This window comes from Barbus barbus (assembly GCF_936440315.1).
Source record: "Barbus barbus genome assembly, chromosome: 41".
NCBI lineage: Eukaryota > Metazoa > Chordata > Actinopteri > Cypriniformes > Cyprinidae > Barbus > Barbus barbus.
In genome coordinates, this window is record NC_136719.1 from 12,622,347 (window position 1) to 12,639,238 (window position 16,892).

Below are 16,892 nucleotides of genomic sequence, written 5' to 3' on the forward strand. Positions count from 1 at the left end.
GAAATGAAGGCCTTGCTTGAGTTTTCGTTTGTATTTTGGGATTTTTTTCTCTCACTTTATTGGATTGCTCCAACTCATCTGCTCACGTGTAGATGAATGCACAAACACTTTAGCGTTTCTTCTCTTTTCTTTGCTGTGATATAGTGGCTTTCCATACATATCTTTACACACAGCCATTGAGTGCTTTACTGTACATTGTATTGTACGCATAAGAATACATACAGATGTAAGTAGACTGCAACACACGCTCAGCATGTCAGTAGTAGATTCACCTGATGTATACATGAACATTTGTAAATGTACATAATTAGCATGATAATACATGATTAACATGTTTAGAATTAAGTATGGAAGCAAAAAAAAATACAAATAAAAGCAGTAAAATTCAAACATGTAAATACTGTAGGCTACATATTCCATTTAAAAGTATTCAAGATAAATATAAATATTATATTTATCTTGAAATATAATAGTTATAAATATAGTTAGTTATTTGTAAATTATATAATAGTTATTTGAAATATAATAGTTATTTGTAAATTGTAATTCTGCTATTATATACACTATAATAAAATCAACATTAGCATTTAAAAGTTTGGGGTCAGTTGTTTAAAAGTGACATTAAAGATTGCAATTATAATATTGTAATATAAACATTAAACAAATGTGGTACCTTTGAACTTTCATTTCTTTAAAGAATCCTGATAAAAATGTATCAGTTCCAACAAATACATTTTTCTTGGGCACAAAATCAGCATATTAGACTGATTTCTGAAGGACACTGAAGACTGAAGTAATGATGCTGAAAATTCAGCTTTGCCATCACAGGAGACTTTTTTCAAAAACAAAATCTTACCAACTATTACAATTTTGAACAGTAGTGTATGTGAAAATTATTTAGAAAATTACTTTTTATGTGATCCATAAAAAGTAGTTTTTTTTTTCTTACATGAGATGTGCTTTCGTATAGCAGCGAGTAGCATAAATTATAACATTATACAACTTTCATTTAATAATTAATAATTAAAGTCTACAACATAGCCCTGTCCTATTTCAACTAGTATATGATCAGTTGAGCAAAATTTTGAGAAGTGTGAACCAGCTGGCACCCATCATTTTCCCACCGCACTATCCCATCAGCACCCGCTCATAAAACATGTTCCTGTGGCTGTGTGTGCATATATCATCCATTCCATCATTACTTCACAAACACAATGAGTATCCAGCAGCTATTCCTGTGGCTCATCAGCCGGTGGCGTGTGGCTCTTTGAGCAGGTGTGTTGTCTGTTTGAAACAGGGCTACCAGTGGTTGAAGGACAAGATCCTGAGTGAGGAAGGCCGCCGTCAGCAGGCGAAGCTGAAAGAGTTGCAGGCCATTGCAGAGCGGCTGGGCTGCACGCTGCCCCAGCTGGCCATCGGTAATACTGTCCAGGCCTTGCTGCTCTCTCTCTTTCTGTCTGTCTGTCTGTCTGCCTGCCTGGAGCTCAGGACAGGCTGTGTGTCCTCGTCTCCTGCTTCTGTCCTGTGTCTTGTTGTCTGGGGTCTTGTGTTGGCAATCTTGTGTCTGTTAAATATCTGTTTCTGTTCCTGAACTTTGTCAACCAATCAGAGGTTGTTCCATTCACTGTCCTGATGCCATGGGATAAGTTTTGGTTGATCAATATGGCCCTATTAAGTTAATGCCGGTAAATAAATTTTACCTGATCCATGCTTTCAAATCTTTAAAAGTCGTAAGTGCCTTAAATGTTTTGCTTAAAGGGATAGTTCACCCAAAAATTAAAATTACCCCATGATTTACTCGCACTCAAGCCATCCTAGGTGTATATGTCATGACTTAATTCTTTCAAATGAACACAATCAGAGTTATAGTAAAAAATGTCCTGGCTCTTCCGAGCTTTATAATGGCAGTGAATGGGGTTCAGAATTTTCAAGCACAATAAAGTGCATCCATCAATCATAAAAAGTGCTCCACACGGCTCCAGGGGGTTGATAAAGGCCTACTGAAGCGAAGCGATGCATTTGTGTAAGAAAAATATCCATATTTAAAACTTTAGAAAGCATAATCTCTAGCTTCCACTAACTGTCGTATGCACATTCACAAGAGAGTGGCATTTACTGGAGATTTAGTTTTAAATATTGATTTTTTTTCTTACACAAATACATATATTTGCTTCAGAAGCCCTTTATTAACCCTCAGAGCTGTGTGGAGCACTTTTTTTGGGCTTCAAAATCTCAACCCCCATTCATTGCCATTATAAAGATTGGAAGAGCCAGGACTTTCTTAAATACAACTACAATAGTATTTGTCTGAAAGTAGAAAGTCATATACACCTAGAATGGCTTGAGGATGAGTATATAATGGGGGTAATTTTAATTTTTAGGTGAACTATCCCTTTAAGGCACTTAAGGCAGGAATACATTAGACAACTTTTGCCAAGATTTTTGCCGCAATTTGCAGTCCTGTCTCTGGAGGAGTCAATGCTAGTTGGTGAAAGTCAGAGACAGTCTGCAGATTTTGGGCAATTCCCTGTGTAGCTTCAGCTTTGTTGCTTGTATCCACACTAATCATTTATATAACCTTATTTAATAGAGCAGTAAAGGTCAGAGTAACAGCAGGGGTTCAGTAGGTTAGTGCTGACTGGTAACTGCAGACCAGATACACATTGTTTGGCACTTGATGTGATGGTGTCTGTTCTTGTGGTGTGACGGTTTTAATGTGATGACTTTCTGCAACCTGTGAATGTTAACATTAAGCTCAGTTTACTTCTGTAATGTTAATTATATCTGCGTGAAACAGGATATTCAGTGATAAAAATGTTGTGGATTTACTGTACAGTAAGACAAAGAACATGCATTAACTTGAATAAATAAGTTGTCCAAGCTTAAAACAAGTGAGTTTAATAGCTGGTTAGAGTCAGAAATAAGCTTCCTCCTGTGTGTCGGTTGTAATGGAACAAAACTGAAGTTTATTTTTATAGTTTAAAATGCACCTGCTTCAGCAGTAACTGCTTAGTTCAAGTTTAATGCCCACACATGTTAGCACTCTGTCAAGTACACCTACCTGTCTTTTTGCTGTTCAGTGTTCTGACATTTTTGGTTATATAAAAAGCACCCAGGCCTGAATTGCTTTCATCTCTCCTTAGAAAATCTAATATCTAGAGAATTAGCTCTTTGCCTGAGGCCAGATTTCTGATTGAGTTTTCAAAAGGCTTTCACATTTACAGTTCTGGAGTCTTCTGTTGACTTTTTAGAGAGATGTGAAGTGTCTGTGCTTTGGTGTGTCTCTAGCGTGGTGTCTGAGGAATGAGGGGGTGAGCTGTGTGCTGCTGGGGGCCTCCAGCACTGAACAGCTGATGGAGAACATAGGAGCCATTCAGGTGAGCTACTCACAACAGGATTCATACATGAACAAAGCTTTTCATTTCATTCGCAAACAGCAATCGCACTAGAACAATGTGTCGTAACAAGCTATGAACATAAATATACCTCAAAGTCACTCAACACTTCCACAATTATTTACCTAGAAAAAGCTCATTACACACACACTAACCTCTTTTATTATTATTTTTATATTATTTTATTACTATTATTATTATTATTATTGTATTTTAATATAAATTGCGGTACAAATTTAATACAAATAAAAAGTTTTGAGCAAATAATTGAAAGATTTTAAATCAGTAAGATACATAATATAATAAAATATAATTATATTAAAAATGTGAATTTGATTACTAAATAAAAATGAATAATACTATTGTAATACAATTGTAAAATAATGTATTATATTACTATTGTACTACTGTTGTACTATTGAATTACTGTAAAAAAATTGAGTATTTAAAAAAATGCTATAATAGTGTTTTTATTTTACAGTACAATGAATATACTAATATTTATGGATGTCTTAATGTCTACATTTTTAAATGTTAAACTATCAAGCTTTTATTTTTGTCAGAAAACCACAAGAAGCCCTTAAAAGCTTCTCGTTTTGATGGTTGATGCATGTTGCATTCCCAACATTACATAAAAATAAATCAATTATGAAACAGCAAAAATGGAAAAGGTGACATAAAAAAATTACAAATATTAGGTGCTTGCTTTTAGCCAACAGATTTTGTTATTAATAAATTTGTAACATTGAAAAACACATTAAACTTCAACCCAAGGTTCTTTCAGGTTCTTCCAAAATTATCATCATCAATTATACATGAAGTGGAGAGTATCCTAGGCAACAAGCCCTACAGTAAAAAGGACTACCGTTCTTAAAAGGAAAGGCAGTGACACTGTGTCGACCTGCTTCTTTCTCTGAGCTTTGACTGAAAAACATTGGCACATGGGACCAGCACTGTCACAGGTCATGCAGGAGACGCCAACTCGCACACTACATGGAGTCTGCCGACATTAGCCTGATAGGAGGCCAAGAACCGCACGGGCAGAAGGGAAGCATGCTCACGTACAAATCAGCTAGGCCGGCTCAATAAGCAGAACGCCGCTCCAAGAAACCACTGAAATCAAGCTCGCTTCCTCCTCCCCTTTGAAGTAGTGCAGTATTAGAGATCCAGAATTTGTACTTAGTCTAGAAATGCATGAGATCCACTGGCCATGGCACATGCTTTTTTCCCTATGTTTTGGAAAACAAATACATTTGCATACGCTCACAGGAAGTAACGAAGCTGATTAAGTACTTTGATGAATGCAGAAAGTTACATGACTGAATAAACTAAATAAGGCATTGGATGTTACTCATCTCTAGTTTCATATCGAAATTGTTAGCCAATATGCTTGTTTACAAGACCTCATTTATGTAAGCTATATCATTTCTGGCTGTGTTTTAGTTTTAAACATAGAAGGGAGAGCTATTGTAGAGTTACACATAATACTGTATAAAGCTTTGGGTTGTGAGACCGTCAGAAATATAGACATTAAATACAGGCCTCAACAAATGTGCAATGTTTGAAAGTGTTTGTAAGCCCATTGTTCTTTTTACTTTTAAGAAGCAAATGACCTAGAACAGATGGAAGTTGAGTGGTGGTCTGTGTGCTCATTTGTCGTCGCTTCATCAGGCTGAAACCAAAGAAATTTAACTCCATGCAAACCACGCGTAGATGGCTAGGTCGTTTGATCACGTGACTTATTGTTTAAAATGTTATTTGGTACTCGTCGTATACTCAGTGTTTTATGCCTTATGTTGTGTATTTTAAGTCGTTTTCGATGTGTGTGGAAGTCTGTTGCTATTTATTTATATATTTTAATGCATGCTAAGTTACCAGAATCATTTTCAGCGCACTGGATTTTATTTTTCAGTCTGCCAGTATTTAAACAAGACAAGCCTAAATGATTTTTTGAAGGCATTATGAATTTAAGGTTTTATTATTTGTTTTACCTTGCCATGTTTAATGTTTGTTGTCCACCTGTATATGTGGTTGTATTTATTTTTGTCCAATGGCGTCCTCTACTAGCTGGAAATACATCACTACACGTTAGATTACTCATTCGAAAAAGGTTTAAAAAAAATGCTTTTTATTTATATTGCTTTTAATTAATGATAGTTAATAATATTTGCAAGGCAATGGGTCTTTTCCTCTTAGTACGAGTTATTTTGCATGTGTTTTCCATGAAACATTATTCTAGATGTGTCTATAAAACTGGTAAATCATATCTTAGACTTTTTCAAACTAAAAGCCAATGATTAGGACAGTGTTAAGTTGCTGTCTGAAAAATTCTGGATTATATGCCTTATTTAGTATTAATGGAAAATATTCAGTGCTGGCAATCATTTGTTTTGCATGTTTCATCTGTACCAATAGTGTGGTTATGTATTATGGCATTTTAAAACCATCAGTGGTGAATGGTAAGCATAAGCTGGTAGGGGTAACAGAGGCTTTATGGAGTAATTTATATGTTATCATAATTATTTACTTTAAAATAATGCCCAAATAAATTCATAACATTTCAAGGCAGTTCAAAATATTTTGACACTCATTCTAATATGAATGGACTTTTTACTGAATTTAATCTTCAAGAAGTCGTAATAGAGTTGGCCGCATGTACATAGTAATGAATTTTAATAATGCCCTATTATTTTAGAGTAGAACAATGCTTATGCTTGACTGGGTATGAAAGTGTTGACCAGTAGTTGGAACGTAATGCAGTTTATATTGGTTTTGATTGTCGCCTGAGCTACATCGAGTCTTAGCAGAGGACATGCGTCAAACGTACTGTTAAACAAGAAAAAAAGTGTAGAGATTATTAATAATATCTGTAAGGCTTTTTGAAGTAGCACTTTAACCAAAGACCACAGGCTTTGATAGAAGTGGAAGGCGTTGCTTCAGTTGCCTTTAGCTGAAAGACATTGTAAATGTCCTTATATTTGTCATTTGTATGTTGAGTCAAGCTGCATCTATCATATGAGACTTTAGTGGTTTGCTTTCGCTCAGGAAGCCATAATATGTTGTTAGTAATTAGATGGTTATATTGAGCCAGTTTTACCAGTTTAGTCATGTGGAGGATAAATATCATTGAATGAGAAATTGTTGGTGCACAGTTTTTTTTCTGCAATAGTAAAGGTTGTTACTATTGAGCCCAAGTTGAGGACTTTGCTGTAAAATGAGTCCAATATTGTCAACAGAATTAACTATGTACAGGAAATCTGATGTTTTGAAGCTGATTTGATAAGAATAGACTTTTTTGGTATTATAATTATGACATTTGTTAACTGTATTATGACCATTACTGTTACAGATATGCATTAAGTTATGGTGATTTCTGTAGATACATATATGGAATGATTTGAATACATGTATATAATCTAAATATATACATATATATATACTGGTCTTAATGACCATTATCACATTTGCCTTCATTTATTTTTTCATTGGCAATTATTGCTTATGTCATTGTGCTTGAAGAAAAAAATATGTACAGCTTCAAACAACTGAAAATAAATTATTCTAAAATTCTTTAATTTAGTCTTTGTGTTTTATGTGTAAGGGAATACCTTTATTATGAGTGTACAACAAATGTGGAAATATGTATGATTTATATATATATAAATATATATATATTTTTTTTTTTCTCTTAAAAATGTTGTAACTTATTTTAGAACATTACTGGGTGCCAAGAAACATTTTCTATTAAAACAGAGTATTTTCTTCTGGAAAACTTAAAAAAAAAAAAAAGTACCAGTTCAATGTTTTCCCCCTTTTTGGTAAATCTTAAGAATTAGTTTAATCATGTGCAAAGTAATGTCAATATTCTTGTGATTATTTCTGCCAATTAAACACCTTAAGAGCGCACACATAACAGCATATGAAATATCGAAATTATTTAACTGCAGTTATCAAAAACATTAAAAATGCAATGCCTATTTCTACACCCCTTAGAGATGTTTAACCATGAATAAAACATTTGTAAGCTTCCAGAAAATCAACCATTACAAAACAAAGAAAAACCATCAACCATGTTTGCCATGGTTGCTGAAAAAACAAGGTTTTAAGTGCTATCTTTGGCCCTGGCTTAGCTGCAGAAGTATTGAAATATACATTTTCTTTGAGTTCATTGAGAATGCAAATCACACTTTACAAAATCCATAGCTATGTAGAGATGGTACTGTAAAAAAATAAATCTGAAGCAAAAACCCTAAAATTACAAAACACTGGTTCAGTATAACAGGAATCATAGTGATTATAAGGTTTACAGTACAGTTATCTTTCAAATAAAATTGTACACAAGAATTCACACATGAAAACTTTTACATTTATACAGTATGTAAACGGGTTAAAAAAAAAAAATGAAAAAGGCTCCAGTTTTATATATTTTTGTATTACTTGAAATGTTCTGAAATATGGACAATGTCAACACCAAAATATTATACACCGTAGTAACAAATTTGCTCATATTTGTGCAACATTCTACCTAAAATCTTAAAGAAATTATTACTTAAAATATTCATTATGAATGATGTAAGATACCATTAATAAAAGTATTCCAAAAATTCTCACTCAAGACAAAACCTGGGGTTAAATGGATACCAAACCATAAAATATGAGGTTAAATAAATGACAACATAAGTTTGATTTTTGGGTGCACTGTCCCTTTAAGGCCCTTGTTTTCCGATCACAGTGGAACTAGGATTCACTTCAGTTTCTGGTGAAGCCAAGGCCTTGATTTGATGCTTTTCTTTATTAGAGATAAACTGAAGTCATCAGGAATTTCAATCTCCCTGAGCAGAACTGATGCTGAAAAAAATCCTTTGAATTTGTCCTCATCCAGGAGGAACTTCAATATGAACATTCTTCTCCTTCAAGTTGTCCACTTTTCCTTGAGAAAGTGTATAATTTATTGACTAAATAATGGAAGTCTCCAGCTTAACTGCCACAAGAGTTTGTCTTCGTTAGAGTCATCTGACGGTTTGGTGGACCTTTGTGTTCAAAGATCTAAAAAAAAAAAAAAAAAACTGCTACAAGTCTTTAATTTTAGCCAGAAGTCGACACAAATTCAAGCCAGGTCAGTTTACAGTCAGTGAAACTCTCCGTGTCTGTTCCAGAACTGGGTGGGATTGCTATACTGATGAGTCCTTCCTTTTGCTTCTGCTAGTATTCTAACTAGACGTGAGCCCTGTTATAAAGAAACGTATTATTACATGAGCTTGCTGTAAAATGTGAAGGTTATTTTGAATTAATAACAGTGAATTTACCCTCTCGACAGCTCGGTCCAACCCAACCACTGAGACAGGAGCAGCGTCCATTGCGTGGATTGCACTGACCTCCGTTGAGGCATTCACATCTCTCTGAGCAGTCAGGCCCAAACTGATTCACTCTACAGTCTTATAGGAATTTAAAAAGAAATGTTTGACTAAATAAAAAATAAAAAATCAAATGACTCCAATTCGGTGGAAGGCTTACCAATATCACAGCGAGATCCCATTTTCCCAGGTGCACACAGACACCTGCCACTGACAGGGTCACATGGTGTGTCTCCATCACAGTCACATTTGTGGACACAATTAGGCCCAAATTTACCTGGATCACACTCTGAAACATAAATATACAGTGTGTGTATATATATATATATATATATATATATATAATTTAATATAATGTATTAATTATCTATAATTTATCCACATCATACAAGAGCTCCTCTGCACCTCTATCACAGCGGAGTCCTTGATATCCTGGAGGACAGAGACAGCGGCCAGTTCCAGGGTCACAAGGTGCATTGACACGGCAGTCACATAAAAGCTGGCAGCGATGTCCATGGAAACCAACAGGGCATGCTTTTGAACAAAAAAAAAAAAATGGAATCATTACATAACTGGAAATATTAGTCAGGATGCAAAATTAGATGAAATAGATGCTGTGTTTTCTTACCATGTTCACAGAGATGTCCATAGTACCCAGGAGGACAGTGACACTCGCCCGTCACTCTGTCACAGGTGCCGTTATTTTCACAGTGACATATTTCCCTGCAGTTGGCCCCATATCGGCCTCTGGGACACTCTGATCAACACAACATATTTAAACTGAATTTATACATTTTTTCATACTATACATTAGAATGTTAGATTACTAAATTTATTAATTTTTATTTTTAATTTATTTATTTTATAATTATATAATAAAATTTATTTTATTTAGACAAAATTATAATTAACAGAATAAAATTATATTCTATTATTATAATTTCATATATTATAGCACATTAACCATTTATTTTAATAAACATATAAACATTATATTATAAAAATATTTCATTTATTTTAGAATTCAAATTTAAATCACAGAATTTGTATGTCCGTGTGAACTGTGCACACTCAGCTGACCTCTATCACAGCTGTCTCCTGTCCAGCCCAGCCCGCAGGTGCAGTTTCCTGTGACCACATCACAGAGTCCTCCATTACTGCAGTTACAGCGCTGAGCACAGTCCTCCCCAAACCAGCCCTTAGGACAACCTGAGACACAGTTACATCAGCTTATTTCATACAAACTCAGCAAAATATTACTCAATCCCTTCACCGTCACTTTTTATAGTACAGTCAGACCTTTGCCACAGTCTTCCCCTCGCTGGCCTGCTCTGCACACACATCTGCCTGTGACCGGATCGCTCCGGGCCCCTTCACCACACAAAGCAACTCGTGCACAGTCCTGCCCGTAACGCCCTGATGGACAGGCTTTAGAGAGAAACCAGTCAGTTAGTAACTACACTCACCTTTAAAAAAAAAAAAAGAAAAAAACCGAGACAATAATTGTAAAAATGTGACTGACTGATATTGCAGTTTGGTCCAATGTATCCCGGTGGGCAGGTGCAGGTGCCAGTGCTGGTCTTGCACACTCCATTATTCAGACACTGGCACTCCTGCTCGCAGTTGGGACCATAACGGCCTACCGCACACTCTAAAACAACAAGGCATCATGGGTACGACATCCTTCATGCAACATACAGTAGTAATGAGGATGTACACCTTTAAAACCTCTCAGAATGTTAATGTGGATTCTTCAACAATGGGCATTTTGACCACTAATGCAAATTACTATTTTTTATTTTTTTCCAATAAAACAAGTGTATGCTTTGTCCTGCTAAGGCTAATTTCACAGCTTTTATATTCTGAATACATATAATTAACATTTTTGCACTTTTTGCATTATTTGACCATTACAGATTGGAAATTACCCACAATAAAAATATTCTCCATGCAAATATCTAGATTTTTTTGGTTTTGTTAATTCTTACATTTCTTCACATCTCTTATTTAATCTCAAGCACATTCCAACCATGTTGTCTACTTGGTAAATAGGTTTTATAAACTTTTGATAAAAGTTTATAAAGTGTCACTTGTAATGGCAGTAAATGGTGCATTTTTTTTTCAAATATATAAATATAAATATAAAGCTTTTAATAATAATACTTTTTCACATAGTAAATACCGAGTCTTTTTTTTTTAGATATTCATACAGTAATTATATAAAAATATAATTTATTTTTAATTTTAAGATATGGAACAAAACTAAAACAAAATCTATATATTTAAGGCATTTGAAAGGTAAACTGCGAATAAAAAATAAAAGCATGCATATAAAAAGGTTTTTAATAAGACCTAAAAATAAAAGAAAAAAAGTTTAAATCTGTTAGTTTGGTAACATTACAGTAAGGTACCATTAGTTAACAATGGTTAATTAACTAACAATGTTAATAAAACATTACATTAGTTAATAAAAATACAAATGTTCACAGTGTTAGTTCATTAAATAATATTAACACACAATTTATGATTTTAATTATGTATTAATAAATGTTGAAATTAACCAAGATTAATAAATGCTTTAAAAGTATTTTTCATTGATAGCTCGTTAACTAATGTAGTTAACTACTGTCATCAAATGGAACTTCATTGTCAAGTGTTAGCATTAGTTTTAATAAAAATCATCACCTGTGACAACAGTGCTGGTATATAAATAAATAAGAGCATATTTGACCTGTCTGGTGTGTTTATCAATGAATTACTATATTTTTTTCCACACAGCCAATATTGTCAAATATTTTCTGTTCATCTCAAATGTATGTAAGATGAAAGAAGGTGAGGTCATGAAGGCCACACCTGTATCACACTTGCTGCCTTGATATCCTGGAGCACAGTAGCAGACACCAGTGACAGGATGACAGAGCTGATTAACCTCGGAGCACTGGCACACCTGATTACAGTTCAGTCCGAACGTACCTGACTGACACACTGCAGAGCAGAGGAACACATATAAGCTGTCAAAGACATTTCACCAAGAGTGTAATGAGATCAGGATATAATCACTCACTTTGCTCGCAGCCGTTACCAGTAAATCCAGGTGGGCAGCCACACTCCCCGGTCACATGGTTACAGGACGTGCCACGAGGACAGTGGCATCGCTGAGCACATCGCTTCCCATATGAACCAGGTAAACAAACTGAAAGAGCACAGATGAGTTACAGTACTCTGGATCTACCAGCAGGGGGCAAACAAGATGGGCACTGGGTAAATTACTTTTCTCGCAGTGCAACCCTCTCCAACCTGCTGGACAGATGCAGGTGCCAGTGATGTGGTGACATGGGGTGTTATGATCGCACCTGCACTGCCGTTTACAGCCTGGACCGTATAAACCTTGAGTACATGCTAATGAAAACACACAGAATGGAAATAAATGTATGTTATGTCTTCCCAAAACAGATATTCTTCCTTATGGTCAGTTTTTAAAGCAGACATTATGATGACTTCTGAGGCACTATGATGTTTTTTTTACCTGTCTCACAGCTTGAGCCCATCCAGCCTGCTGGACAGGAGCACCTGCCATTCTGTCGATCACACACACCGCCATTCTCACACTCACACTTGCGTTGACAGTCGATGCCAAAGTGTCCCAGAGTACATTCTGAACACAAAACACATAAACAGGATGTTTGAAAAACTAAATTGTCAATTTGGCAACTGAAAGTTGCTATATATTTTCACTGTTGGGTGAATTTTTAGAAATGCTGTTGTGTATCAAAAATGTCTGGTTTATGTCTTACCCAGTTCACATGCCACTCCAGTCCATCCACTTAGACATGTGCAGTGGCCGCTGATTCGGTCACATGACCCTCCATTCTGGCACAAGCAGTGCTGGTGGCAACCCACACCATAGAAACCAAATAGGCACTCTGGGAAAAAAATGCACACAATAAAGACAAATATCTTCTCTATCATGTGAACTTTCAGTTGAACATGATTCTTGAGGTGTCAACTGATTGCATTTCATTTAAATCATTTCATAATGGAATGCCTAAAGTAACTGTGTGTGTTAATAATAATAATAATAATAATAATAATAATGGTGTTTTTTCCCAGTGGCGGTAATATCTTACACCATTTTACAAGGCTAATAAGTTTACATTAAGTTTTAAACAATTCAGATTTAAATCCCCTGGAATTAATTCTGTTGTGCTCTATCAAGCTGTTTATATATACACAGTATATACAGGTGCATCTAAAAAAATAGATTATCGTGAAAAAGTTTTTGTAATGTATTTCAAAAAGTGAAATTTTCATATATTCTTGATTCATTACATGTAAAGTAAAACATTTCCAAAGATTTTTTTTTTGTTTTAATTTTGATGATTAGAGCTTACAGCTCATGAAAGTCACAAATCAAGTATCTCAAAATATAAGAATATTTACATTTGAGTTTCATTAAATGACCATCCATACAGTATAAATTCCGGGTATCTCTTGTTCTTTGAAGCCACAATAATGAGGAAGACTGCTGACTTGGCAGTGGTCCAGAAGACAATCATTGACACCCTCCACAAAGAGGGTAAGTCACAGAGGGTCATTACTGAAAGGTGCGGCTGTTTACAGAGTGCTGTATCAAAGCATATTAAATGCAAAGTTGACTGGAAGGAAGAAATTGGGTAGGAAAAGGTGCACAAGCAACAGGGATGACCGCAAGCTTGAGAATACTGTCAAGCAAAGCTGATTCAAACATTTGGGAGAGCTTCACAAGGAGTGGACTGAAGCTGGAGTCAGTGCATCAAGAGTCACCACGCTCAGATATCTTCAGGAAAAGGGCTACCAAGCCACTTCTGAAACAGAAACAACGTCAGAAGCATCTTACCTGGGCTGTGGAGAAAAAGAACTGGACTGTTGCTCAGTGGTCCAAAGTCCTCTTTTCAGATAAAAGTAAATTATGCATTTCATTTGGAAATCAAGGTCTGAAGTCTGGAGGAAGACTGTAGAGGCACAGAATCCAAGCTGCTTGAAGTCCAGTTTGAAGTTTCCACAGTCAGAGATGATTTGGGGTGCTGTGACGTCTGCTGGTGTTGGTCCATTGTGTTTTATCAAGTCCAGAGTCAATGCAGCCGTCTACCATGATATTTTGGAGTACTTTATGCTTCCATTTGCTGACGAGCTTTATGGAGATGCTGATTTATTTTTCCAGCAGGACTTTAGCACCTGCCCACAGAGCCAAAACCACTTCAAAGTTGTTTGCTGACCATGATATTACTGATTGGCCCGCCAACATGCCTGACCTGAACCCCATATGGAATCTATTGGATATTTTCAAGAGAAAGATGAGAAACATTTGATCCAACAATCCAGACGAGTTGAAGGTTCAATAGTGCCTCAGCAGAGCCACAGGCTGATCGCTCCCATGTCACACCTCACTGATGCTGTCATTTGTGCTAAAGGAGCCCCGACAAAGTATTGAGTGCATAAATGAACATACTTTAAAGAACTTGAACGTTTCTGTTTTGCAAATCCTTTTTTTGATTGATCTTAGGAGATATTCAATTATTTTGCGATACTGGATTTTTGACTTTCAAGAGCTGTAAGCTCTAATCATCAAAATTAAAACAAACAAAAAAAAACTTTTGAAATGTTTTACTTCACATGTTATGAATCTAGAATATATGAAAATTTAACTTTTTGAAATAAGTTACAAAAAAAAAGACATTTTTCACGATATTCTAATTTTCTGAGATGAACCTGTGTGTATGTGTATATATATGATCATTTTTTAAATTGAGATTTATACAATTATCTGAAAGCTGAATAAATAAGCTTTCCATTGATGTATAGGATAGGACAATATTAGGCCGAAATACAACTATTTAAAAATTTGGAATCTGAGGGTGCAATAAAACCAAAATATAGAGAAAATCGCCTTTAAAGTTTACCAAATGAAGTCCAATGCATATTACTAATCAAAAATTAAGTTTTGAATGGTAGGAAATTTACAAAATATCTTCATGGAACATGATCTTTACTTTACATCCTAATAATGTTTGGCATAAAAGAAAAATTGATAATTTCATACAATGTATTGTTGGCTATTGCTACAAATATACCCATGCTACTTATGACTGGTTTTGTGGTCCAGGGTCACACACATATATATATATATATATATATATATATATATATATATATATATATACACACATCTCTGTTAAAGTAACATCAGTTAATCAGATATCCCTGGATAAATGTAATAAGAAAAATCTCTGCATGTTTTTGATTTAAAAAAGTATAAACATCTCTCAGGATTGCGTGAGGACAGTTAAAACACTACCTTGTTCACAGCTGCTCCCTGTCCATCCTGCTGCACACTCACATTTTCCATCAACAGGGTCACAGGTGGCATTATTGTGGCAGTTGCAGATTTGACTGCAGCCAGCGCCATAGGTGCCAGCTTCACATGCTACGACAAGACAGATATAGATACAGACATATATAAAACTCCATACACAAGGAACTACAACACATTCTGAAATACAATGCCACCAGGTTTCCACATCAAAGGCAGAGCTGTAGCGTGCAGACACACATCAGGGTGAGGCTGCGCCACCATTCGTTACTTCACATGTAAAGTGTGCCGATACATGGACACACAAACTCAAAGCATCTGTTTTATTGCTTTACTTTTACCTTACACGAAAGCAGAGGGAATGCTTTGAACATGCTTCTTGTTACCATTTATTGTTATGGGATGTTGACCGCAGTAAAATGACTCACTGGTGTTGCAAAGATGCCCAACCCAACCAGATGGACACTGGCAGTCTCCAGTCAAAGGGTGACAACAACCACCATTCAAGCACTGGCACTTCTGCTGGCACTCGAAACCATGAAAACCCTCAGGACAGGCTGTTGAAGATAAATATATACGCTTAAATACGTTAACTGGACTAGTTTTAATGACATTATACCCTTTTTCCTCTCCTACGTTTTTCACAGTACGTTCCAGTCCAGCCTGGTAAACAAGTACAGGCACCGCTCACATGCTCGCACTCTGCTTCATTCTCACACTGGCATCTGTGGCGGCAGCCCTGGCCGAAGAAACCCTCTGGACACTCTAGAAAATGCAATGAAAACATCAGAAAATGCTAGATTTGTGTTCCCTGGAAATGCCATTCCCTGGTTGCTCATACTTTGATCACAGCGTGGTCCCGTGTAGCCTGCTTCACAGTGGCACTGCCCAGTCACAGGGTCGCAGCTGCCCACGCTGCTCCTGCAGTCACACTGGTTGGCGCAGTTCGGCCCCCAGCGTCCCGCCTCACAAGCTGCCACAGAGTATACATGCCCCATTTCATCAAATAATTAATTCCCACTCTACCACTGACGTTATGAGTGAAGTAAAAGGACCAGATTTATTAAAGCAGTCCTGAGTTATTTCCGTTTGAGTTTATGTTTTCCTGGCAGATGTTTTTGCAACAAACTGCATGTAGTGAGGGCAAGGATCATTTATGTGCAGAAACCTGATGCAGATGATTGCAATGGTTTGGCTGGAGTGTATGGTGAGATAGGAACTCAGAAATAAATAAGGCAAAGTCATAAGCTAACTTTTCACTTCTTTTTACAAGTCATTAATTTAAAAAAATTAAATATTTAAAAAAAACTAGCATTGACGAATACTTCAAATGACAACATTAAATTTAAAAAAATTAAATATTTAAAAAAAACTAGCATTGACGAATACTTCAAATGACAACATTAAATTAGTAACAGTTTTAGATTCAAAAGATATATAAAAAAAAAAGTTTACAAAAAATTCAAAACAAGACAAAAATCAGTGTCAGTGGAGTAATAAATATATTGATATATTTATAATATAAATAAAAAAAACATGTCAATGGTTATTATGTGTGTGTGTGTGTGTGTGATATTTGAAATAAATATTGAATTATATTTAGCAATTTTGCTTCTCAAGTGTATTTACAAAAATGCTGATTACAATTATTAAATGCTGAAAATAATTAATTATTAATTATTTAAAAGATTTGTTTTAATTACAACCTCAATGAATAGATTAAAAATGAATAGAAAATAAAAATATTTATTATTATTATTTAAATAATAATAATAATAATAATAACAAAACACG

General features: G+C 35.3%; 1 protein-coding gene and 1 pseudogene across 7 annotated transcripts in view; one reads left to right on the forward strand and one right to left on the reverse strand.

Moving 5' to 3' along the window:
- The window catches only part of LOC306860106 (voltage-gated potassium channel subunit beta-2-like), a gene marked incomplete at its 5' end in the record, with an annotated part of 70,621 nt that extends 63,659 nt beyond the window's left edge, over positions 1 to 6,962 (forward strand). For all 6 annotated transcript variants that reach the window (XM_079401639.1, XM_079401640.1, XM_079401636.1 and 3 more), the window contains 3 exons: positions 1,298 to 1,418; positions 3,289 to 3,377; positions 4,180 to 6,962. In XM_079401639.1, coding sequence (XP_079257765.1) covers positions 1,298 to 1,418; positions 3,289 to 3,377; positions 4,180 to 4,269 — 300 coding nt within the window. In that variant the 3' untranslated portion in view covers positions 4,270 to 6,962. The remainder of the gene's footprint in view (positions 1 to 1,297; positions 1,419 to 3,288; positions 3,378 to 4,179) is intronic.
- A 124-nt stretch (positions 6,963 to 7,086) lies between these two features.
- Positions 7,087 to 16,892, reverse strand: part of LOC306860519 — a 37,816-nt pseudogene continuing 28,010 nt past the window's right edge. Inside the window, exons 18-34 of the transcript in view lie at positions 15,940 to 16,071; positions 15,735 to 15,863; positions 15,527 to 15,655; positions 15,084 to 15,212; positions 12,544 to 12,672; positions 12,276 to 12,404; positions 12,020 to 12,148; positions 11,814 to 11,942; positions 11,603 to 11,734; positions 10,272 to 10,400; positions 10,049 to 10,177; positions 9,830 to 9,958; positions 9,378 to 9,506; positions 9,155 to 9,283; positions 8,910 to 9,038; positions 8,702 to 8,830; positions 7,087 to 8,622 (exon numbers count right to left, since the gene is read on the reverse strand). The product of the transcript in view is annotated as an uncharacterized misc_RNA (transcript). The remainder of the gene's footprint in view (positions 8,623 to 8,701; positions 8,831 to 8,909; positions 9,039 to 9,154; positions 9,284 to 9,377; positions 9,507 to 9,829; positions 9,959 to 10,048; positions 10,178 to 10,271; positions 10,401 to 11,602; positions 11,735 to 11,813; positions 11,943 to 12,019; positions 12,149 to 12,275; positions 12,405 to 12,543; positions 12,673 to 15,083; positions 15,213 to 15,526; positions 15,656 to 15,734; positions 15,864 to 15,939; positions 16,072 to 16,892) is intronic.